The sequence below is a fragment of the Vigna umbellata genome, chromosome 9 (assembly GCF_029865625.1).
Source record: "Vigna umbellata cultivar VRB3 chromosome 9, Vumbellata_1.0, whole genome shotgun sequence".
NCBI lineage: Eukaryota > Viridiplantae > Streptophyta > Magnoliopsida > Fabales > Fabaceae > Vigna > Vigna umbellata.
Genome location: NC_142173.1, coordinates 44590847 through 44615460, shown reverse-complemented (window position 1 = coordinate 44615460; position 24614 = coordinate 44590847). Strand labels below are relative to the sequence as shown.

General features: G+C 37.4%; 1 protein-coding gene across 1 annotated transcript; it reads right to left on the bottom strand.

Annotated features, from left to right (window-relative positions):
* Window positions 1-868: 868 nt before the first annotated feature.
* Window positions 869-1297, bottom strand: LOC148193654 (uncharacterized). The gene has a single exon (XM_088099477.1). The coding sequence runs from the start codon at window positions 1295-1297 to the stop codon at window positions 869-871; it is 429 nt and encodes a 142-aa protein (XP_087955603.1).
* Window positions 1298-24614: the final 23317 nt, after the last annotated feature.

The window sequence follows — 24614 nt, the reverse complement described above, 5'->3', positions numbered from 1 at the left end:
AACAACATACTCATCCATCTAATTCATTGAAGTGTTTATATTATGTTTTTCTCCATTGATCAAATTCATGCATACATATTTAATTACTGTCTCTTGCATTGAAACCTAAAATCAATTTGTTCTTAAGTCTTAAATAATCAACAAACCACATAGCTAAATTAGGCCGTGAGTCCTTTGGGAAAACGATACTTGGTCTTACCTTGTTTTATTACTTGATACGATTCGGTCACACTTGCCGATTGTTCAACAAGTTTGTGGCGCCATTTTTCGTTGTTCATAAATTTGTCATCAGGTTGCCTCCCAGTAAGCGCTCGTTTAACGTCATTAGCTTTACACCACTAAGCTCAGTTTGAATTTTTGATGTTGGCGTTCTTCTTTCTTTCATGACACCAACAAAATCTCAGCAGATTCCTAGTCACCAACTTTACTCTCGTAGGATAGGGAGTCTCAATCTCAAAAACTCCCTTTGCTTTAATATCCTTGATAACCCATAACTTGTTCTTGAATTTCATTGGTTGGCCAGGTTTAGGTTCATTATTTTCCAGCACCGAGTCTTGGTGCACTTGTTTCTCTTCATTATCTCCATCCTCCTCCTTTACTTTTGGGGAAAAACAATTATGGCTCCTCTTGACCAAATCGGCAGCTTGATCAGGTAGACTAGTCACTGATAGAACTTCATCTGTTGTTTTAGGACTAGTCTTTTTTACTTGAATTGGATGCACATCATTGAAGACATTAAAAGTCACCTCTTCATCTTGATCTTTTAATGTTTAAACTCCATCATCTACATGAATTACAACCTTGGCTGTCTTCATGAATGGTCTTCCAAGAATGAGAGGGATCTCTATTTCTTCCCTCATATCCATTACTACAAAATCCACTGGAATTTGAGTTTGTCAATCTGTATCACAACATCTTCCACTACACCATAAGGATGCTTAATGGACCTGTCTGCCATTTGCAAGATCATTCTTGTAGGTTTGACCTCAAGACCACCCATATTCTCTACCATAGATAGGGGCATCAGATTGATGCTAGCCCCTAAGTCAACTAGAGCCTTCCCTATATCATGATTCCCAATGGTGCAAGGGATGGTGAAACTCCCCGAATCTTTGAATTTGGGAGGAAGCGTCTTCTGCAATATGGCACTGCAATTACCCTGCACTTCAATTGTTCCCTTATCAAAATACCTCTTCTTTTTACTAAGGAACTGCTTCAAGTGTTTTGCATAAGCAGGAATTTGTTGCAGTGATTTGGTCAAAGGTATAGTAATCTCCAATTGCTTGAAGGTATCCATGAAACACCCAAATTGCTTCTCTTTATCCTTCTTTGAATAACCTTTTGGGTAAGGAAGGGGCTTCTCAATTATTTTTCCCTTTTTTCTCTCGTCTTCTCCTTCTTCTTTTTCCTTTTCCACCCCCTCATCATTATCATCTCTTATCTTTTTCTCAGCCTCTTCTTTTCGCTCTTCATTTTTCTCCTTTTTTTCGCTCAATTCCTCTTTTTCTCTACTCATCTTTTCTTTCTCACCAACTTCCTTCTCTTTTCTCTCAACTAACATCTCACCACTTATACTCATGATGGCGTTACATTCTTCCTTAGGGTTAACTCCAGTATTTGCCCCAAAATTATTCTTAGACTTTTCCTCCAACTTCTTTGCCAATTGGCCAACCTGTATCTCCAAATTTCTATTGGCAACTTCAATGCTTTTATGATTGGAGATAGACACTTACATGAATTGTTGGAGTGTCTCCTCTAGTTTTGCAGTCGTATCAGATAAGGATGGTTGTGGGTACCATTGTTGTTGTGGATGTCTATTGAATTGTCCAGCTTGCCCTCGACCCATGCTTGGGTGAGGTTTCCACCCTTGGTTGTAGTTACCTGGGCGACCTTGATTACCCATAAAATTGATTTCTTCTTGGGTAATAGCTTGCATGGCACATTGTCCATTAATATGATCTCCACCACATTGCTTCCAAAGTTGATGTTGAGCTTAAGAAACATTCTGCAATTCTTGAGGCAATTGAGAGATTTTCTTCATCAGAGTCTCCAATTATTGAGTCATTATTTTGTTCTGAGCCAACAAAGCATCTTGAGATTGTAATTGTAGAACTCCTTTAGTTTGAAATTGAGCCCTTTCATCATGCATCTCATTATCATTGGCGCCATTTTTTCAATCAACTCATAAGCTTCCTCTGGAGTCTTACACTTGATATTACCTCCAACTAAGGCATCCATCATCAATTTAGCCTGTGAACTCAGTCCTCTAAGGAAAAGAATGACCACCGTGGTTTCATCAAAGCCATGTGTGGGTGTCTTCCCCAATAGACCTTTGAATCTATCCAATGTTTGACCTAGAGTTTTCTCCATGCCCTGTCTAAAAGAAGAAATTTACTGTTTACCTTTATTTAACTTAGACTCAGGAAAATATTTATTCATAATTTTTGCCACCACATCTTCCCACTCAATGAAGCTATTCTCTGGGAATGAATTAAGCCACATTTTAGCATTGCCTCCTAAAGAGAAAGGGAACAAGCTAAGTCTAATAGCCTCATTTGGCACACTATTAATCTTCATTGTATTTCATATTTCATTGAACGTGGTCAGATGTTCATATGGATTTTCATGAGCAAATCCATTGAATTGATTGATCTTCACCAGTTGAATGAGAGCATACTTCATCTCCATGTTTGTTGCATTTACCCTTGGTCTAACAATACTATTAAAATGAAGAGGTCTAGTGACTGCTGCATAATTTGCCAAGGTACGTCTACCATTCTGATTGTCTGTCATCTCTTCTATTTCCTGGTCAGATACTGATGTGAAAGGCTATTGAAGAGTCTCAAGAGAGGGAAAAAGTTGTCTGGAAAACCTTTTCTGCCTTCTTCGTTTACTATTTTTCAGATTTTAAGACTCCGGCAAGTGTACCGAATCATATCAAGTAATAAAAAATGGTAAGATCAAGTATCGTTTCCCAAGAGACTCACTACCTAGACATTCATGTGGTTTCTTGATTAATTAAGACTTGTAAACAAAATCATGGTGTTTATAATGCAGAAAATAAATATGAATGCAAGTGTTGATCAATTGACTTGAAGAATGCAAGGGTGATTGATCTATAAAATATGGAATGATTATGTTGTTAAGGTTTTCGACTTATCCTATCCACTCTGATCTATTTATGAATTCATCTTCTTCATTAATGTTAATGCCACTTTCGAATTTACCTTAAACCTAATGTCTCGCCTACTCTTAATTACTAGATCACAATGTCTTGTATCCCCAGCAATTAATTATGCATTACATTCGCACAAAAGCTTAAAGGCAACCAACCCTCCTATCCCTATGTCTAGGTAATATTGCTTTTGGGAGAATTTTCCCATTTCTAGATTTCCCCATATGTTTCCATATCAACAACATTAGTAATCATGCAATTGAATGATTTAAACAAAGCATGCATAGAACGTAGAGGAAGAACCCTAACAATTAATGAAGTAAAACATTTATAATATAAATCAATTCAATACATGAGAGTTTAAAAGGATTACATCATTTCCCCAACAACAATGGAGGTTTAGTTCACTATAGACATGGTGAAACTAGATGAAAATATGGAAAAGAATGAAAGATAAAACCCAAAAAGTTGAAGATCAGAGCTTCTGCATCCAAAATTCGCCTCCGAGAGATGAAATGAGTGTTTTTGCGCCTCTTTCTTTCAAAAGATCCAGTCTCTAGGTCGTCCAAAACCTTAAATAGTTCATAAATATAATAGAAAATAGGTCCAAGCCCACGTCATTGGTGCTCAACGCTCCAAAAGGGCGCCTAGCGGTGGCGTTCAAGCGTGAGACAAAAGAACTTGGTGCTCAATGGTGGCGCTTGACGTGAGAGAGAAGAAATTGACGCTCAACGTTATCTACAATTCTTCTATGTGGTACTTTTCCAGCCTTTCGTGACTCCAACTCCTTGCTACTTAAACTTCTTTATCCAATTCATCTTAATTCCTGTCAAAGCAAGGAATACCAAGCATAAAACCAATAATACCACCTTCAACTCTCTTATTCTCAGAACCTAAGCAAAAGCATGATTTTAAGCTAGTTTCTAAGTCATAAAGGGTGTTTTTAATATCAAAATTAAGTATAAAAATAATAGTATATCAACCGTTATCAGAATCTGATGAACAAATCTTCGATCCCCGAAAACGAAGTCAAAGACTTGTTAAACCCTTGACAAGTGTAACTGAATCGTATAAAGTAATAAACCTAGTAAGACCAAGTATCGTTCTCCCAAAGGACTCACGACCTAGACAATTATGTGATTTATTGATTAATTAAGACTTGTGAACAAATTGTTGTAAGTTTCAAATGCAAAAGACTGAAAAGTAAATATGTATGCATGTGATGATAAATGGGCAAGAAGAAACAAAACACGGGAATTGAACTATATCGATGAATATGTTGTTGGGGTTTATCAATTTCATCTTATCCACTCTCTTGTATTTAGGAATTCATCATTCTTTTCATTAATGTTAATGCCACTTTCTAAATTACTTTAAACCCGATGTCTCGGCAAAGAAACCCTATCCTTAATTATGAGTTCATACAATTCCTAGCATCACTAATAATTAATTCTAAAGTACAGAAGCTTAAAGGCAACCAACTATCATACTCCTATGTGTAGGTTGGTAACATAATTTTGGGAGAGATTCCCCAGATCTAGATTTCCCCGTATGTGTCCATATCGACAAAACCAAAAATCATGACATCGAATGAGTTAAACAATGCATGCTTTGAGCAAAGGGGAAAAACCCTAACTATTAATGAAAGAAAGCATGTATCATAAAGATGATCTTGAAGAACAAATTCCATACAAGAGAGTTTCTAAGGATTTACATTGATTCCCCAACACCAAAATAAGTTTAGTTCACCATATTCATGGTGAAACTAGATGAAATACAATGGAAAAGTGAAGGATAGAACCCTAGAAAGTTGACAAAGGAGCCTTAGCATCCAAAATCCTCCTCCAAGGGGTGAAAGAGTGTGTTGTTGCTTCGTTCCAACCAAAGATACAAACCCTAGAACGTCCTAAAGCTTATATACTATTCTAAAAAATACAGAAAGATAGGCCCAACCCCAGAAAAGTGCCACTCAGCGGCAATAGCGCGTGACACTTCTTCCCCTCAGCGCCAGTTTTCCCCTCAGCAGTAATTGGCGTTGAGCGATGATGACAAATTTATGAACACCGAAAAACGGCGCCAAAAACTTGTTTAACCCTCGGCAAGTGTGACCGAATCGTATCACGTAATAAACTCGGTACGACCAAGTATCGTTCTCCCAAAGGACTCACGGCCTAGTTAGTTATATGATTTCTTGATTATTTAAGACTTGTGAACAAATTGGTATAAGTTTCAAATGCAAAAGACAAGAATTAAACATGTATGCATGTTATGATCAATAGGAAAGAAGAACACAAAAACTGGACGAATTATTTGGATGAGTATGTTGTTGGGGTAATCAACTTCATCTTATCCACTCTCATATATTTTAGGAATGCATCATTCTTTTCATCAATGTTAATGCCACTCTCTAAATTACCTTGCGAAGAAAGCCTATCCTTAATTACGAGTTCATACAATTCCTAGCATCCCTAATAATTAATTCTGAAGCACAGAAGCATAAAGGCAACAAACCCTCATATCCCTATGTCTAGGCAATATGCTATTGGGAGAATTTACCCAGATCTAGATTTCCCCGTATGTGTCCGTATCGACAAAATCCATAATCATGACATCGAATGAGTTAAACAATGCATGCTTTGAGCAAAGAGGAAAAACCCTAAGTATTAATGAAAGAAAGCATGTATCTCAAATAAGATGTTTAAACACAAATTCCATATATGAGAGCTTCAAAAGATTACATTGATTCCCCAACAACAATACAAAGTTTAGTTCACCATATTCATGGTGAAACTAGATGAACAATAATGAAAGAATGGAAGAGATAGAAAAACCCTAGAAAAAGAAGAGGTAAGCCGTCAGCATCTCCAATTCTACCCCAAGGGGTGAAAAGTGTGTTTTGCGTCTTCTCCAACCAAAGATACCAACCCTAGGACGTCCTAAAGCTTATATATTATTCTAAAAATTACAGAAAATTAGGCCCAAGCCCATAAAAGTAACAGAAAACCGGTCCAAGCCCATTTAAAATGGCGCTCAGCAGTATTTTACCGCTGAGCGGTACTAGTGCATGATCCATTTTGCCCCCCAACTGCTGTTTTGCCCCTCAGCGGTGATTTCGACACCTAAATACTGCCGCTCAGCGCCAAATTACCGCTCAGCGCCACTCGGTCACACTTTTTCTGCATTCTGGTTGACTTTTCAGCATTCTGGTTGATTAGTTGACTTTTCTGGTTGATTGGTTGACTTTTCTGGTTGACTGGTTGACTTTTGTGGTTTCTGGTTGACTTTTCAGCACTCCAATCATTCGGTACTTCAATTCTTCTTTCAAATCATTCAATTAGCCTACAAAATCAAGGGAATCATGCACAAAACCATTAAATTCACCTTCAACTCTCTTATTCCCAAAACTAAAGCAAAAATATGAGTTCAAGCTAGTTTCTAAGTTTTAAAGGTTGCTTTTGGTATCAATTTTAAGCATAAAAATAACGGGTTTTCAACCATTATCACAACCCCAAACTTAAAACTTTGCTTGTCCTCAAGCAAACAAGATGTAACTCAATCTTCCATCAATCCATATATTGGTTCACCACATTCAAAACTCCCTTTTCAAGATAAGTAAGTACTCAATTAAGCTCATTTCAAAGATTTTAATCAAGACATTGATGACAAATTTATGAACACCGAAAAACGACGCCACAAACTTGTTGAACAATCGGCAAGTGTGACCGAATCGTATCAAGTAATAAAACAAGGTAAGACCAAGTATCGTTTTCCCAAAGGATTCACGACCTAGTTTAGCTATGTGGTTTGTTGATTATTTAAGACTTTAGAACAAATTGATTTTAGGTTTCAATGCAAGAGACAGTAATTAAATATGTATGCATGAATTTGATCAATGGAGAAAAATAGAATACAAACACTTCAATGAATTAGATGGATGAGTATGTTGTTGGGGTTATCAATTTCATCTTATCCACTCTCATATACTTTTAGGAATTCATCATTCTTATCATCAATGCTATTGCCACTCTCTAAATCACCTTGCAAGAAGGCCTATCCCTAATTACGAGTTCATACAATTCATAGCATTCCTAGTAATTAGTTGATGGAGCCAAATTCCAGAGGAAACCAGTGGCCTGAAGCTCCCAGATCAGAGGTGTGGTAGATGCGTTGGTGTGCAGCGGAATTGATGGAGTAAATGGTGATGGAGATGTTTGAATGAAGCAAGGTAAAATGAGTGAAGCCTCTCAGCTCAGAAAGCCTTCATATAATGGAAGGAAGCTTGAGAGAAATGAAGAATTAGCAAGCAATTTTGACTCAAGAGCAGAATGCAAGACTGGAATATATTTCTCAGCATTTGGGCATAGCTCTAAAGTACCCATACAAGGAAGAAACCCTCCTATTTATAAGTGAAGATGGGTCTCTTTTCTGAAATGAAATCCCGCCTAATTTCAAATGGGAAGCCTAACAGCAACGCCAAATCCTTCCAGCAAATCCCATGCCTGGCTCCAGGTCAGCTCCTCACGTGTTTGAAGCATCTTCTCATCAAATACTGGCTATTTTGGGGTTTTGGCTGGGCGCATATGACTTTGGCAGCAAGCTTCTCCAACCAGGCCTTCCTTTCACGTGCCAAATGCCATGCTGGCAGCTGCTCCCTCCAATTTATTTAATCCTACAAAACAAAGTAAACATGCTTAATTAAGAGAAGAAGGTTTAAGATAATTCACCTTCCATAGAAGCAAAATATTAAGTGATCCTTCTTTCTCTTGAACTTTCTTAGCCATGGCTCTAGTAAGAGGTCCAATGTATGTCTTAGATGGTCTTCCATCAAACCCTCCCTCTTGAGAAGGATCTGTCCTCAGATCTGTTGCATCCTGTTGATCATCTCCTATGAAAGGAATTAAATCACAGATGTTAAAAGTATGACTGACACCATAACTTTCAGGAAGATCTAAGATGTATGCATTATCATTTATCCTTTTGACCACCTTGAATGGACCATCTCCTCTTGGACTAAGTTTGGACTTCCTTTGAGAGGGAAATCTTTCCTTTCTCAAATGAAGCCAAACTAGGTCTCCTTTTTCAAAAACTATTTTCTTTCTCCCTTTGTTGTTGTATTCTGTATATTTTTGAGTTTGTTTTTCAATTTGGGTTTTGACCTTCTCATGTAACTTCTTGATGAACTCCGCTTTAGAAACACCTTCTTTATGAAGAAAAAGAGATGGTTCTGGAAGAGGTAGTAAATCAAGAGGTGTGATAGGATTAAAACCATAAACAACCTCAAAAGGAGAAAGATTAGTAGTCTTGTGGACTACCCTGTTATAAGCAAATTCAATATGAGGTAGATGTTCATCCCAAGATTTATTGTTACCTCTTAATATTACCCTTAATAATGTAGATAGAGATCTATTAACTACTTCAGTTTGCTCATCAGTTTGTGGGTGACATGTAGTAGAAAATAGAACTTTAGTTCCAAGCTTTTCCCATAAAGTTTTCCAAAAGTGGCTTAGGAACTTCACATCTCTATCAGACACTATAGATTTGGGTAAACCATGCAATCTCACTATTTCCTTAAAGAAGAGTCGAGATATATAGCTAGCATCATCTACTTTGTGGCAGGGTATAAAATGAGCCATTTTACTAAAACGATCTACTACCACAAAGATAGAATCATAACCCCTTTGAGTTCTTGGTAATCCTAGGACAAAGTCCATGCTTATGTCCTCCCAAGGGGTATTAGCTATGGGAAGAGGTGTATAGAGTCCATGAGGCATAATCTTTGACTTAGCTTGTAAACAAGCTATGCATTTAGAACAATGCCTTTGAACATCTATTCTCATGTGTGGCCAATAAAATTTACTTTTCAAAATGTTTAGAGTTTTATCAACTCCATGATGGCCCATAAGTCCTCCTCCATGACTCTCTTTAATAAGAAGTTTTCTAATGGATCCTTGGGGTATACAAAGTTTTCCTTTATTAAAAAGATACCCCTCAGAAAGATAGAATCCATCAAAAGGCTTCTTAAGACATGATGAATAAGTGGATGCAAATGTTTCATCATTTTCATACAACTCTTTTATGTCATCAAATCCTAATATTTGGGATCCTAGGGTTACTAATAATGCATGTCTTCTAGATAAAGCATCCACAACAACATTAGTACTCCCCTTTTTGTGTTTGATGACATAGGGAAATTGCTCCAGATATTCCACCCACTTGGCATGTCTTTTGTTTAGCTTTGCTTGCCCTTTTATGTAGTTGAGAGATTCATGGTCAGTGTGGATGATGAATTCTCTAGTAACCAAGTAATGTTCCCAAGTTTTTAAAGCTCTAATGAGGGCATACAACTCTTTGTCATAGGTAGGATAGTTCAAGGTAGGTCCCCTAAGTTTTTCACTAAAGTAAGCTACGGGATGTCCTCCTTGTATTAAAACAGCTCCTATACCTATCCCAGATGCATCACATTCTAATTCAAAGGCTTTGGAAAAATCAGGTAAAACGAGAATGGGTGCATGAGTTAACTTATGTTTCAAAGTCTCAAAAGACAACTCTTGCTTATCACCCCAAAGAAAAGGAACATCTTTCTTGACTAACTCATTTAAAGGAGCAGCTATGGTGGAAAAGTCTTTCACAAATCTCCTATAAAAACTAGCTAGCCCATGAAAGCTTCTTACTTCTCCTATATTTTTAGGGGTTGGCCATTCTTGTATAGCCTTGATCTTCTCTGGATCAACATGCACACCTTCTTTTCCAACGTTGAAACCAAGGAAAATCACACTTTCTTGACAAAAAGTACATTTGTCAAAGTTGGCAAAGAGGTGGTGTTCTCTAAGAAGAAGCAAGACTTCCTTGATATGTCTAAGATGCTCTTGAAGACTTTGACTATAGATTAAGATGTCATCAAAGTAGACCACTACAAATCTGCCTATGCATTCCCTAAGCACATGATTCATTAATCTCATGAATGTACTTGGAGCATTGGTCAAGCCAAAGGGCATGACTAACCATTCATATAAACCAAACTTGGTCTTGAAAGCAGTTTTCCATTCATCTCCTTCATGAATTCTTATTTGATGGTATCCACTTTTAAGATCAATTTTGGTGAAGAGATTTGCTCCATGTAATTCATCCAACATGTCATCTAGCCTAGGAATGGGGTGCCTATACTTGACAGTTATGTTGTTGATGGCCCTACAATCTGTACACATTCTCCAAGACCCATCCTTTTTAGGGACCAACAACACAGGCACAGCACAGGGACTTAAACTCTTTTGGATCCACCTTTGTTCAACAAGTCATTAACTTGTTTCTCTATTTCTTTTGTTTCCATAGGGTTGGTTCTATAGGCTGGCCTATTGGGTAGGCTTGGCCCAGGCACCAAATCTATTTGATGTTCTATTCCCCTCAAAGGTGGTAATCCACTTGGTACCTCTTTGGGAAATATATCATCAAATTCCTTTAAAAGTTTTTGCAACCTCTTTGGTAGAGAACCAAGTTCATGAGTGATTGAAACAAATGCCTCTTTACAATAAAGAAGGAAATGAGGTTGTCCAAGAAAAAGATTTTTGGAAATATTCAAGGTTTGAGGTTGGACAACTTCATGGGCTGAGGCATGGGTTACCAAATTCTTTCTTTCTTTCTTATTTTCTTTTTTCTTTTCTCCATCCAACTTCTTCTTAAGAATTATTTGGTCCTCTCTTACTTGTGAAGGTGTAAGAGGACACAAAATAATTTTTTTTTCCTTGTGTTGAATGGTGATTTTGTTGGTGACTCCATCATGTAAAGCTTGTTTATCATATTGTCAAGGTCTTCCAAGTAATATGTGCCCAGCTTCCATTGGTACTATATCACAAACAATTTGATCTTCATATTTGCCAATGGAAATGGGTACACTTACTTGTTCTTTAACTACTATTCCATCATCCTCTTTGATCCATTGAAGTTTGTAAGGTTTAGGATGAGGAGTAGTGGTTAAGCCAAGCTTCTCTACCATTCTAGAACTACAACAGTTGCAACAAGAGCCACTATCCACTATCATTGAACATGTCTTTTCTAAAACTTTGCATCTTGTGTGGAATAGGTTCTCTCTTTGTGACTGTTCTAGTTCTACATGTTTGCTCTCAAGGAGTCTTCTCACCATGAGTAAATCTCCATCACAAGGTAGAGTTTCTTCTTCTTCAGAAGTGGATGTTTCAGACTCACTACATGAAGAACCCTCACTTTCACTTTCATGTTCAAGAATGTAAGTTGACCTTCTATTTCGACACTCAGATGAATAGTGCCCTCTTTCCCCACATTTAAAGCATTTGGTTTCCTTACTTTTATTATCTTTTGGAGGTTCTTTGGCTCTTTCTTTCCCTTTCTCCCTCTCTCTAGATTCTTCATATCTTGGCTTAATTAGACTACCCTCCCTCTTATATTCTTTCTTGTAACTATGAGGGTAATCTTTCTTAGTAGAGCTTTTTCTTTTGAGTTGTTGCTCTACCCTCACACAAAGTTGGACTAACTCATTGAGATCATTGTAGGGTATAAGTTCAACCCTATCTCTTATGTCATAGTTGAGTCCACTTTGGAACCTAGCAATTGTGATTCTTGGTTCCTCTCTTATCCCAGCCCTCAACATGAGTAATTCCATTTTTTGTCTATATTCCTCAAACTCATGTTCCTTTGTTGGAGTTTATGGAGTTTATCCATTATCTCCCTATCATAGTAGGCTGGCACATGCCTCCTCCTCAAGGCAGCTCTCATTTCATTCCAATACCTAATGGGAGGTAAGTGTCTTAGCCTATGGTCCTTGACTAAGGCTGTCCACCAAATTAAGGCATAACCTTGAAAACTTAGAGAAGCCATGGTGACTCTCCGTTCATCATCTATTTGGTGGCACTCAAACAATTGCTCGACTTTCATTTCCCATTCTAGGTATTCTTCTACATCATCTTTTCCATGAAAGGAAGGAAGATCAATCTTAGGCTCTCTTGGGTAATGCTCTCTAACTCTATGTTGTCTTCTAGGAGGCATTTGGTAGTGGTCATCATTGTGATGACTACTATTTTGCTCAATTTCACTTGGAGAAGATGATGATTCTTCTCTTCTCCTATGGGAAGACCTCTCTTTCTTTTTATCTTGATTAATCAAAAGTTGACTAATCATATCTTTGAGCTCACTAATCTCTTTATCCCTTTGTTCAAATCGTTGCTCAAATTCTTCCCTTAAAGACATTTCACTATTGGGTTTCAAACTTCCTTGCACACTTGATTGACTCATTCTTGTCAAAGGAAAATTTTTAAAAGGTTTTCAAAATGTTTGACAAGTAATGAATGAAAAAAATTTTTCACAAACTTTCTTTGTTTTTGGTGAAAAATTTCTAAGAGATTCTAGAAGTAAAAGATGTTTCTAAGTAGCTCCCAGGAAGAAGAGGTGAGTCACAAATGGACAAGCTTAGAAACCAAGTTCTTCCTTAGCCAGAGTTTCCTTAGAATGTTCTTTTACTTTAGTTTCTAAGTAGAAATTCTTCAAATTCTTTTTAAATGTTATGAACCTACAAACCAAAGAAAGGTTTACTATATGCTATGCTATCCTAAATACCACGGAGACCTAAAAACAAAAGGATTACTCAAGACATTTAAGGAAAGCAATAAAGATGTAAGAATGTAAATGCTAGACGGCCCTAAGTGAAAGTGCAAGTGACACTTGGAGCCCCTTGACACACTTTCACACTAAGAAAACGAAATTGGACTATTACAATGTTCAATTGTGAGCTTGGAATTGCTTCAAAAGCATTTTCCCAAGTCACTTGGCACAAAAACAGAAATATAATTAAAAAAAACTACAAGGTTCCGTGATACTCAAACAAGCTCAATTAAATGTGTAAAAACAGTGTAGACTTCAATCTTCAGCTGTTGCCAAGTGTATCTCAAAAACAGTATGCAAGTTGTTCAAATTCTGGTGGCAAATTATGCTGCTGTAATGTATTCTGCAGCTGCTGGACAGCAGAGTTGCATCTACTCAAGAGCTCCTAATTGCTTTTCATTTCAGCTTTCCCCTCACTTCCTAGTATGCTACCATTATAAGTAAAGGTTTCTGCAACTGGATGCTTCACAACAGCTATCACAGTACCTTAAATCCACTCAAACAAACCAAGCCAGATTTACCATTCTGCACCAGTTTTCCACACCAATTTTCAGCAATAATTGACAATTTTGGAAGCCAAAAATGTGGTAAACAAATGAACTAGGTATGGAAAAAACAGCAAGTACACAAAAGGAACCTACCAAAGGTGCTAGAACAGATTAAGAAACCAATTAAAAACGCAAACACAGTTCAGAAACGATTCCAAATGCAAACTGTTTGATAATTTTCAAAACTGTTTGATAAAATGCCCCAATGACTTTCAGATTTTTGAATTTTGATTTTTTTCAGGGCCTGTAATCTGGATTGCACAGTTCAACAACTTTTTATCACTTGATATTACTTCTTTGAGTCATCTATTTCATTTTTAATCATAGAACTAGCTTTTTCACAATCCAGTAATGAATTTTGCATCAAAATTACCAAACAGCAGCTGGAAAACACAACTGCACCAGAAAAATTAAACTGAATTTGGTGGTTTGAGATCCAAAACTATATGGAAATGTTTCAATCTTTGTTTGGACAGTTTCAACAATTTTTAATGATGATTTTGAACATGTTCAGACCTTAAAACACTTAGGAACTGCCTATAATTCGAAATCATTGTTTCACTTCCATTTTCACTCAAAAATTAATGGTTTCAAATGCAAATTTGCATATAAGTCATGTTTTGACCAAATGAATAGTACTAGCAACTTTGAACCATCAATTGAAACTTGCTCAAGCTATAAAACAGCAAGGAAACAGCAGATTTTCGAAATTCCCCACTGCTGTACCACTTATGCAGTAAAATGGCACGAAAATAACCAACCAAATTCAATTTTATGGAATCAAAGTTTGAATCAGCAAGGAAAAGACTCTAGGAAATGTGAATACACAGATCTAAGCTGGAATTAAAGATGCTTAGCATGACCAAACTCAGATTAAACTATGCAATGAAAATTGGCACGGTGATAAACCAAATTTAAATCTGAAATAGCAAATGACTAGTGTCTATGCACAACCAAGCTATGCAAATTGCATTTCATTGCTTGTTATGGTTGGCTACACTCTTAGCATCATTCAACAACACTAAACAATGTTGTATCAAGCTTTAGAATCAACCAAAACCAGCTGAAAACAGATTTGATGATTTAAAACAGCAAACAAAATTCTGCATCAGATTTAAACAGAATTTTAAAACCAGTTAGCCTATATTACCAAGGCTAGATCAAATCATCACTGCCTCTAATGGTAACAAACAGCTTGTATAGCACTGGTAAGCACAGAACTCAACAGAAACAATTTCAAAACAGTGACAACGATAAAACAACAATAGTAGTTTGCACAAGACTTTAGACAAAACAGAATTTAAAGTTCAAAGCTGGAATTGACTCAAACAAGAAATGATTCACCGTTTAAAATGAAAAATGGACAAAAGACACTATAAGAACACAAAATTAAAGGCTGGAACAAAATTACAGAAGCAGAATTAAAAGAACAAAAACTGAAACAGAATTAAAACTGAAACAGAAACAGAGATGGAATTCAGCAGAATTAAATTGCAGAATGAGAAGAAATGCTTAGCTCCTTGGTGCGTGGAGAACCTAAGCTCTGATACCACTTGATGGAGCCAAATTTCAGAGGAAACCAGTGGCCTGAAGCTCCCAGATCAAAGGTGTGGTAGATGTGTTGGTGTGCAGCGGAATTGATGGAGTAAATGGTGATGGAGATGTTTGAATGAAGCAAGGTAAAATGAGTGAAGCCTCTCAGCTCAGAAAGCCTTCATATAATGGAAGGAAGCTTGAGAGAAAATGAAGAATTAGCAAGCAATTTTGACTCAAGAGCAGAATGCAAGACTGGAATATATTTCTCAACATTTGGGCATAGCTCTAAAGTACCCATACAAGGAAGAAACCCTCCTATTTATAAGTGAAGATGGGTCTCTTTTCTGAAATGAAATCCCGCCTAATTTCAAATGGGAAGCCTAACAGCAACGCCAAATCCTTCCAGCCAATCCCATGCCTGGCTCCAGGTCAGCTCCTCACGTGTTTGAAGCATCTTCTCATCCAACGCTGGCTATTTTGGGGTTTTGGCTGGGCGCATATGACTTTGGCAGCAAGCTTCTCCAACCAAGCCTTCCTTTCACGTGCCAAATGCCATGCTGGCAGCTGCTCCCTCCAATTTATTTAATCCTACAAAACAAAGTAAACATCCTTAATTAAGAGAAGAAGGTTTAAGATAATTCACCTTCCATAGAAGCAAAATATTAAGTGATCCTTCTTCCTCTTGAACTCTCTTAGCCATGGCTCTAGTAAGAGGTCCAATGTATGTCTTAGATGGTCTTCCATCATTAGTTCTTAAAGTGTAGGAGCTTAGAGGCAACCAATATGCTATTGGGAGAAATTCCCCGACTCTAGACTTCCCCGTACGTTTCCGTATCGACAAAACCAATAATCATGGCAATGAATGAGTTAAACAAAGCAAGCAATAAGCAAAGAGGAAAAACCCTAGCTAAAGATGAAAGAAAGAATATATCTTAATATAAGACATTAAATCAAATTCCATATATGAGAGTTTCACAAGACTACATTGATTCCCCAACAACAATACAAGGTTTAGTTCACCATATTCATGGTGAAACTAGATGAACAATAATGAAAGAATGAAAGATAAAACCCTAGAAAGTACGGCTTCTCCTTTTGCACTTTTTTATGTCTTTTCTGATTCCATCTCTATCCTTCTTCACTTCTTTCACCAAATTCACCTTAAAACCTGCATAAAAACACTGAAATACAGCATAACCTGTCCAGCTCTCTTATTTCTAAAAATATGACCAAAAGCATGATTTCAAGCTAGTTTCTAAGTGTTAAAGGTTGCTTTTAGTATCAATTTTAAGCAGGAAAATAACAGTTTTTCAACTGTTATCACAACCCCAAACTTAGAACTTTGCTTGTCCTCAAGCAAACAAGATGTAACTCAATCTTTCATCAATCCATATAATGGTTCACCCATTCAAAAATCTTCTTTTCAAGATAAGTAAAGACTTCAATCAAACTCATGACAAAGATTTTAATCAAGACGTGCACATGCTTTGGTGTTCACAAAGTCACTTAATATCCAACAAATGCTATTTTTCATGAATGATTAATCAACTAAACATGGATGTTCATGTGCTCAATGAATATTTCCTCACTAGGTAAAGTGTTTCACTCAAACACAAGTGTATAAGAGGTAATCACTCATTCACTCTACTATCACAATGTCACATGAATCGTCTTTGCCTTTCATTTAACCACAATCAAATAAATTCACAAGCATGCATCATCACAAGGACTTTTTCAATGGCTTATAATGTGGCTGGGCTAACAAGAAAATTGGTTTTTCTGGATCACAAAACCCTTGAGTTAAGAGAATTATATCAACACAATCATTCTTATTTATTCCCAACTTTCTTTTGCATTGGGCTTTGCTTTTTCTTTTATTTTCTTTCTCTTTTTCCTTTTTCTTTTCACATACTTATTTCTTAGCACTTAGCTCAATGCTTTCAATTTCCCTTTCTATTTTACAACAACCCCAAACTTGAACATTTGTCAATACCACACAATATTTTCTACTTAACTCAAGGTAAATCTTTTCAACAAGGGTTTCCCAATCATGTTCAAGGCTAAGGGTTCAAAGGATAGAACACATAGTGTTCTCTTTTAGTGGCTAAATTTATGAATTTGGCTAATAAAAAGGTTACCAACAAATGGCCTTGATCATATGATGCAAACAAGCAAGTAATTCAATCATAGAAAACCTGGGCAAAGTCATTCATGTTTCCAAAGGAATAATATTCAACAATAACAACTCTGGAGCTCAAAACCTCACATATAAGCTCATTCACATTCCACATATAAAATCCTGCTTAGAATCATAATCACAATCACAAAATCTTGCATTTGTTCACAATGCTTGTGAACCACCTGTATAAGCATATAATGTGCACATTCTCAACATCAATCCATCTCAAAGTATCATCAAGCATCACTTATCAAACAATCACAATCATAAGCAAACCATCATACCAGACAAAGTTTCCAATTGAGTACATCATACCTTATTCTAAAACAACAGTAATTAAGTTCAAAACACAAAACCAAATAAAAGCATAAGTCCTGCTCTAGATATGATAGCATTCATCAGTAAATGCTATCTCAGCTCCTCATCAATCTGAGCTGTCATCTGTATCCTCCTCTTCTTCCTCATCTTCCGCATCCTCAAATGCATCATCATCATCATCAGCATCTTCTTCATCCATCTCCATAGCTGAAGCTTCAGCTGCTCCAGCTTTGCTGCCTTGTACCTGTTCTTCTGGCCAAGCCACCACATTATGAAACTCCTCCATAGTCCACCTGTGTGCTGGAGGTGTATCATACATTCCAGCAATCATCTCTACAGTAGCCACCTGCCCTCTGTGGATAGACTGTAACTGTGCACCTATAAGAGACATGTACATGTCCCTCATTTGGAACGGTTCTGCTTCATGTGTCTTAGCAGATGCCTGATTCTGTGCTTGCCCTCTTTCTCTGCGAGTACGGCCTGGTGGAACTGGCTCAGCTGCTTCCTCACCTCCACAGTACTGTCTATAATAAGCCTCATCAATGGCTTTCCTTGGCCTTTCAAACGGTGGAGCAGAAGTATCCACCCCAGCTATCTTGCAAAGGTGTGTGATTAAAGACGGATGTCCTAAGGGTGCTTTGTTGTTTGTTGTGTTAGCGCATACCCTTATCTCATCAGCTATTACCTGTCCAATATTGACATTCAAGTTCCTGATTGCACAGTAAAGGAGGAGTGCCCTGCTAAGAGTAATGTCTGACACATGAGAACATGGCTGAATGTTGGCATGAGAAAATGCCATCCAATACTTTGCAAGAGGAGTCAAGTCAGTTCTCCTAATGTTTACCACAACGCCAGTTCTATTCCTTTGAAAATGTCCTCCAGGCACACATAAAACTCTCTCTACATCCTCAAAATCAGCTCCTTCTTCCATACAGAGAGCAAACTGGCACTGCTCACTAGCCCACACAGTATCCACGAAGTTGTTGATGGAATTAGGATCATACCTGATAGCATGGCCTCTGACATAGCCAAGGTAATTCTCAGCTGGATAATCACCAATCTTTCTTGCATTAGTGCAGAATTCTTTCACCACAGCTATATTGGCAGGTGTAGGGTATGTGGCTAGCTTTCCCCAATCATTCCCTAACAATTGCTCTCCAAATTGAGGAGCAAAGTTAGGTATCATTCCAACCTTTCTCTCCATCAGTAGCCTCCTATCTTGGACCACCTTGAAGTGCTTTTCATGTTTGCGAGATAGGAACCTACTAGAATGGGGTTGTTCTGGTTCCTTTTCTTTTCTTTTGGATGCCATGGTCTTAAATCTTTTTCCTGAAGAGGATGCCATTCCTACATCAAACACAGATACCAAACCACAAAACATGTTGTTAATCATTAGTAAAACACAGAAAACACCTTATTTCGAGGCTAAACCACCGCTGAGGGTCAAAAATCACCCCTCAGCGCCACCAGTGCAGCAATCCAGAACACAATTCAGTAAAAATCTGTTGTCTGTCAGAGTGCCGCTCAGCGGCAATTTACCCCTCAGCGGTAACTCTACAGATTTTTGAAAACTTCGTTTTAACCTGTCCTAACTCCACCCACATGCAATTTTCAGTTTTCCAGTTCAAAATCATTCAGTTTAATCGGTTCAAACTTCAATTAAATCATCAAATCATGCTTAGAAATCAAAACCCCTAAATATTCATGGTTTAACAATCAAATTCACATTCAAGAACCCTAGAATGAAAAATGCTTGACTTACTTGGGTGGAGATGCTAGATGAACTGAGAATGCTTTCAAGCTAAGATGCTCTCTCTTCCTACCCCAAACTTAGATGGAAAGCTAGTGATAAAATGAGTGAAAGAGAGATTTTCTAAAACGGGATGAGGGAAAAGTTGTAGAGAACCTTTGAAAAAGTATGTAGGAGTGTGTGTGCAGAGAAAAAATCTGAAAAGAAAAACTAAGGCGCAGCTTAGGGTATAAAAATACCCTAATGGGCTCGGGTTCCGCTTAGGGGAAGCCTAAGCCCAATCTGCGACACTACCGCTAAGCGGTAGTTTGCCGCTCAGCGGCACTTTCGGGAATTTCTCTTCTTCTTCCTAGCTTAACCTAGGTGCCTCCTACCCATGCCTCTCACTTATTCCCTGCAATAACATGTTCAGATTACTCATGCAAAATCCTATTATGCAACTACAGCAGAACAAACAAAAATATAATCAATCAACTGGGTTGCCTCCCAAGTAGCGCTTGTTTAACGTCACGAGCCTGACCCAAAATCCACCAACACCCATCAGTAGGTGCAAAACTTTCTTACCAACACCCATCAGTAGGTGTAAGAAACCTAGTATCCTTCAGTGGATACTTAACCACCTAGAATCCTTCAGTAGATGCTATATCCCAACAAAATATTTACAAAAATAATGTCCAAAAGTTCAAAATTACATCACCAAACCAAAAATTAAAAGTTCTTAAATCACTGGGTTGCCTCCCAGCAAGCGCTCTTTTAACGTCACTAGCTTGACCCAATAAAGCTCATGTTCTTCTTTCTGGTTGATGTCCATATTCCACCAACTCCTCAACTTCTTCCGGTGTACTGTTTTTGACTCTTCTAGAATATGAAGACTCTATCTCTATCATCTCCTTTTCTTTATAGCCTTTCACAACCCACAATTTGTTTTTGATTCTCACAGGTGTACCCAGTTGGAGTTGTTCTTTCATCCAGTCATCAGAAACTTTCCTTCCTCTTCCAATATTTTCTTTGTCCGGTACCTGAAACAATAAACAATGTTTACCTTTAACCTTGGGCTTTTCATCTTGAGGGCTAGTCATGAGTACATCTTGAAATGCAACTTTATGACTAGCTTCTTCCTCCTGCATCTGCCTCTCATCTTTGAAGACATCTTCAACAACTCTCTCTTCTCTGTCTTGGAGCACCACTATACCTTCGTTCACATCAATGATAGCTTTGGCCGTTTTCATAAACGGTCTTCAAAGAATAATGGGTATCTTTTCAGTCTCCATCTTCATCACCACAAAGTCTACCAAGAACTGGAGTTTGCCCACACAAACTATAATATCTTCTGTTATTCCACAGGGTTCCTTTGAAGATCCATCTGCCATTACTAAGTTAACCTTTACAGGCTTCACATCAACATCACCGATCTGCTCCAGTAAAGAATAAGGTATCAAGTTAACACTTGATCCTAAATCAAGTAAGGCTTTGTTTATCCTCTTCTTCCTTATTGTGCATGGAATGGCTCTTTTGCCTTTAGAGGGAATGGCTCCTTTTTAACAGCTTTATACTTTTTTGTATTATCATCTCTACGTCTTTTCCTTGTAGGGACTTCTTCTTCAGGTTTAGTATAAACTGCAATTTGTTGTAGTATCTGATTCCAAGGTACATCATTGTCCACCATCCTGAATAATTCTGTAAAATCAAATTGCTTCTCTTGATTTATTGGAAAAGGAAAAATATCATTACTCTCTATCTCTCTTCTCTCTCCTTTCTCTTTTCTCTCTTTTTCTTTTTCTCTCTCTTCTTTTTCTTTCTTTTCTCTCTTTTCTCTCTCTTCTTTTTCTTTCTTTTCTCTCTTTTCTTTTAACTCAACTCTCTCATCATTTGTACTCTCCACCACTTTGCATTCTTCCCTGGGGTTAACCTCAGTATTAGCCCCAAAATTTTTGTTTGTCCTCTCTTCCAACTGCTTGGTAATCTGACCCATTTGAGTCTCCCAATTCTTAATAGTAGCCTCAGTGCTCTTTTGAGTAGACTCAGTTTTCTGTATGAACTGATGAAGAATTTCTTCCATCCTTATTGACCATTCATTAAGTATAGCAATCTGTTGCCATAAGGTTGGTTGTTGTTGTTGCTTATTGAATTGCCCAGTTTGTCCAACTTGCCCAGTTTGTCCGTGACCAATGCTTGGGTGTGGTTTCCACCCTTGATTAAAATTCCCTTGACGGTATTGATTGGCCATGAAGTTTACATCCTCTAATGCTTCTACTGGAAAAGCGCATTGACCATTGATATGGTCACCTCCACATAATTCACACAACTGTGATTGAGCCTGTGCAACTGTCTTCAACTCTTTTGGCAGTTGTGCAAGTGTTTTCGTAAGAGTCTCCAGTTGTTGAGTTAGTATCTTATTTTGTGCTAGCAAGGCATCATGGGTTTGTAATTGTAGAACTCCTTTTTGTTGTATAGGAGCTCCTCTTTCACTGTTGAGTTCATTGTCACTTGTAGCCATATTGTCAATTATTTCTGTAGCTTCCTCTGGAGTTTTCCATTTGATATTTCCTCCTGCTGAGGCGTCAAGCATCATCTTGGTTTGTGAACCAAGACCTCCAAGGAAGGTTAGGACTACTTGCACATCATCAAAGCCATGTGTAGGTGTCTTTCTTAATAAGCTTTTATACCTATCCTATGCATGCCCTAGTGATTCCTCCATGCCTTGCCTGAATGCTGAAATCTCTTGCTTTCCTTTATTTACTTTTGATTGTGGAAAGTATTTGTTTAGGAACTTGGTCACCACTGCTTCCCACTCTATAAAGCTTTCTTCTGGAAAAGAATTTAACCAAAGCTTAGCATTGCCTCCTAGTGAGAATGGAAACAAGCTAAGTTTGATTGCTTCATCCGACACCCCATTTATTTTCACCGTGTTGCAGATCTCATTAAAAGTTGTGAGGTGCTCATATGGGCTTTCGTGAGACAACCCATTAAATTGATTACTCTTCACCAGTTGGATTAATGCTGGCTTAACCTCCATGTTGACTGCATTGACCCTCGGTCTTGCTATGCTGTTAAAGTGTTGAGGTCCAGCTATATTTGTGTAATCTGCAAGAGTTCTTCTGGCATTATTATTCTCCATATTTTCAGTGCTATGGTCAGAACCTTGTGGTGATGGTTGTAACAGAGTTTCCGGAGGAGGAAAAAGCTCTCTAGATGTACGAATTCTTCTCCTCCGTCTACTCTCGTCTAAACCTTCAAGAAGAGGTTCTGCAGTTTTCTTGCTTCTAGTTCGGATTGCTTCCTGCATACACAAGAAAACAAATCCCTAGAAGAATTGGTTAGCACAAAAAGATATAAAATCTGAGATGAGAAGATAAAAATAGAAAACAAAAAAATAAAAATAAAAACAGAAAGAAATAAAATAAAATAAAATAAAATAGAATAAAATAAAATAAAATAAAAACAGAAAAAAATAAAAACAGAAATTCAAAATTCAAAATTCAAAATTCACGTCAAAGATAATCAATAATCACACAAATGAACTAGTTAAACCACGAGTCCCCGGCAACGACGCCAAAAACTTGATGACAAATTTATGAACACCGAAAAACGGCGCCACAAACTTGTTGAACAATCGGCAAGCGTGACCGAATCGTATCAAGTAATAAAACAAGGTAAGACCAAGTATCGTTTTCCCAAAGGACTCACGACCTAGTTTAGCTATGTGGTTTGTTGATTATTTAAGACTTAAGAACAAATTGATTTTAGGTTTCAATGCAAGAGACAGTAATTAAATATGTATGCATGAATTTGATCAATGGAGAAAAACATAATACAAACACTTCAATGAATTAGATGGATGAGTATGGTGTTGGGGTTATCAATTTCATCTTATCCACTCTCATATACTTTTAGGAATTCATCATTTTTATCATCAATGCTAATGCCACTCTCTAAATCACCTTGCAAGAAGGCCTATCCCTAATTACAAGTTCATACAATTCCTAGCATTCCTAGTAATTAGTTCTTAAAGTGCAGGAGCTTAGAGTCAACCAATATGCTATTGGGAGAAATTCCCCGGATCTAGACTTCCCCGTACGTTTCCGTATCGACAAAATCAATAATCATGGCAATGAATGAGTTAAACAAAGCAAGCAATAAGCAAAGAGGAAAAACCCTAGCTAAAGATGAAAGAAAGCATATATCTTAATATAAGACATTAAATCAAATTCCATATATGAGAGTTTCACAAGACTACATTGATTCCCCAACAACAATACAAGGTTTAGTTCACCATATTCATGGTGAAACTAGATGAACAATAATGAAAGAATGAAAGATAAAACCCTAGAAAGAGGAGGAGGTAGCCTAAGCATCCAAGATCTTCCTTCAAGGGGTGGAAAAGAGAGTGTTTGCTTCGTCTCTGCCAAAGATACAAACCCTAGGACATCCTAAAGCTTATATACTATTCTAACAATACAAAAAATTAGTCCCAAGCCCAAAATAGTGCCGCTCAGCGGTAAGTGCGTGAGTTGTTTTTCTCCCCTCAGTGGCCTTTTCACCCCTCAGCGGAGCCAACGTGACTGCCTGAGTGCCGCTCAGCGGTAAACTGCCGCTGAGCGGCAGTTGCGGCTTCTCCTTTTGCACTTTTTTATGTCTTTTCTGATTCCATCTCTATCCTTCTTCACTTCTTTCACCAAATTCACCTTAAAACCTGCATAAAAACACTGAAATCAAGCATAACCTGTGCAGCTCTCTTATTTCTAAAAATATGACCAAAAGCATGATTTCAAGCTAGTTTCTAAGTGTTAAAGGTTGCTTTTAGTATCAATTTTAAGCAGGAAAATAACAGTTTTTCAACTGTTATCAAACATGCACATGCTTTAGTGTTCACACAATCAGATACTATCTAACAAATTCTACTTTTCATGAATGATCAATCAACTAAGCAAAGTTGTTCTTATATGTTCATGGAATCTTTCCTCACTAGATAAAGTGTTTCACTCAAACACACAAGTGTATAAGAGGTATTCACTCATTCACTCTACTATCACAATGTCACATGAATCAACTTTGCCTTTCATTTAACCACAATGAAAAACACTTACAAGCAAGCATCATCACAAGAACTTTTCTATGGCTTATAATGTGGCTGGGCTAACAAGAAAATTGGTTTTTCTAGATCACAAAACCCTTGAGTTAAGAGAGTCATATAAACACAACCATTCTTACTTCTTCCCAACTTTCCTTTGCATTGAGCTTTGCTTTTTCTTCTCTTTTCTTTCTCTTTTTCTTTTTCTTTTCACATACTTACTTCTTAGCTCTTAGCTCAATGCTTTCAATTTCCCTTTCATAACTTCCCAACAACCCCAAACTTGAACATTCGTCAATACCAAAAAATATTTTCTACTTAACTCAAGGAAAAGCTTTTCACAAGGGGTTTTCAAATTATGTTCAAGGCTAAGGGTTCAAAGAGTAGAACACATAATGCTCTCTTTTATG

Excerpts from the sequence above, each read along its gene's own strand:
- LOC148193654 (XM_088099477.1), bottom strand. The coding sequence starts at position 1,297 with ATGGATACCTTCAAGCAATTGGAGATTACTATACCTTTGACCAAATCA.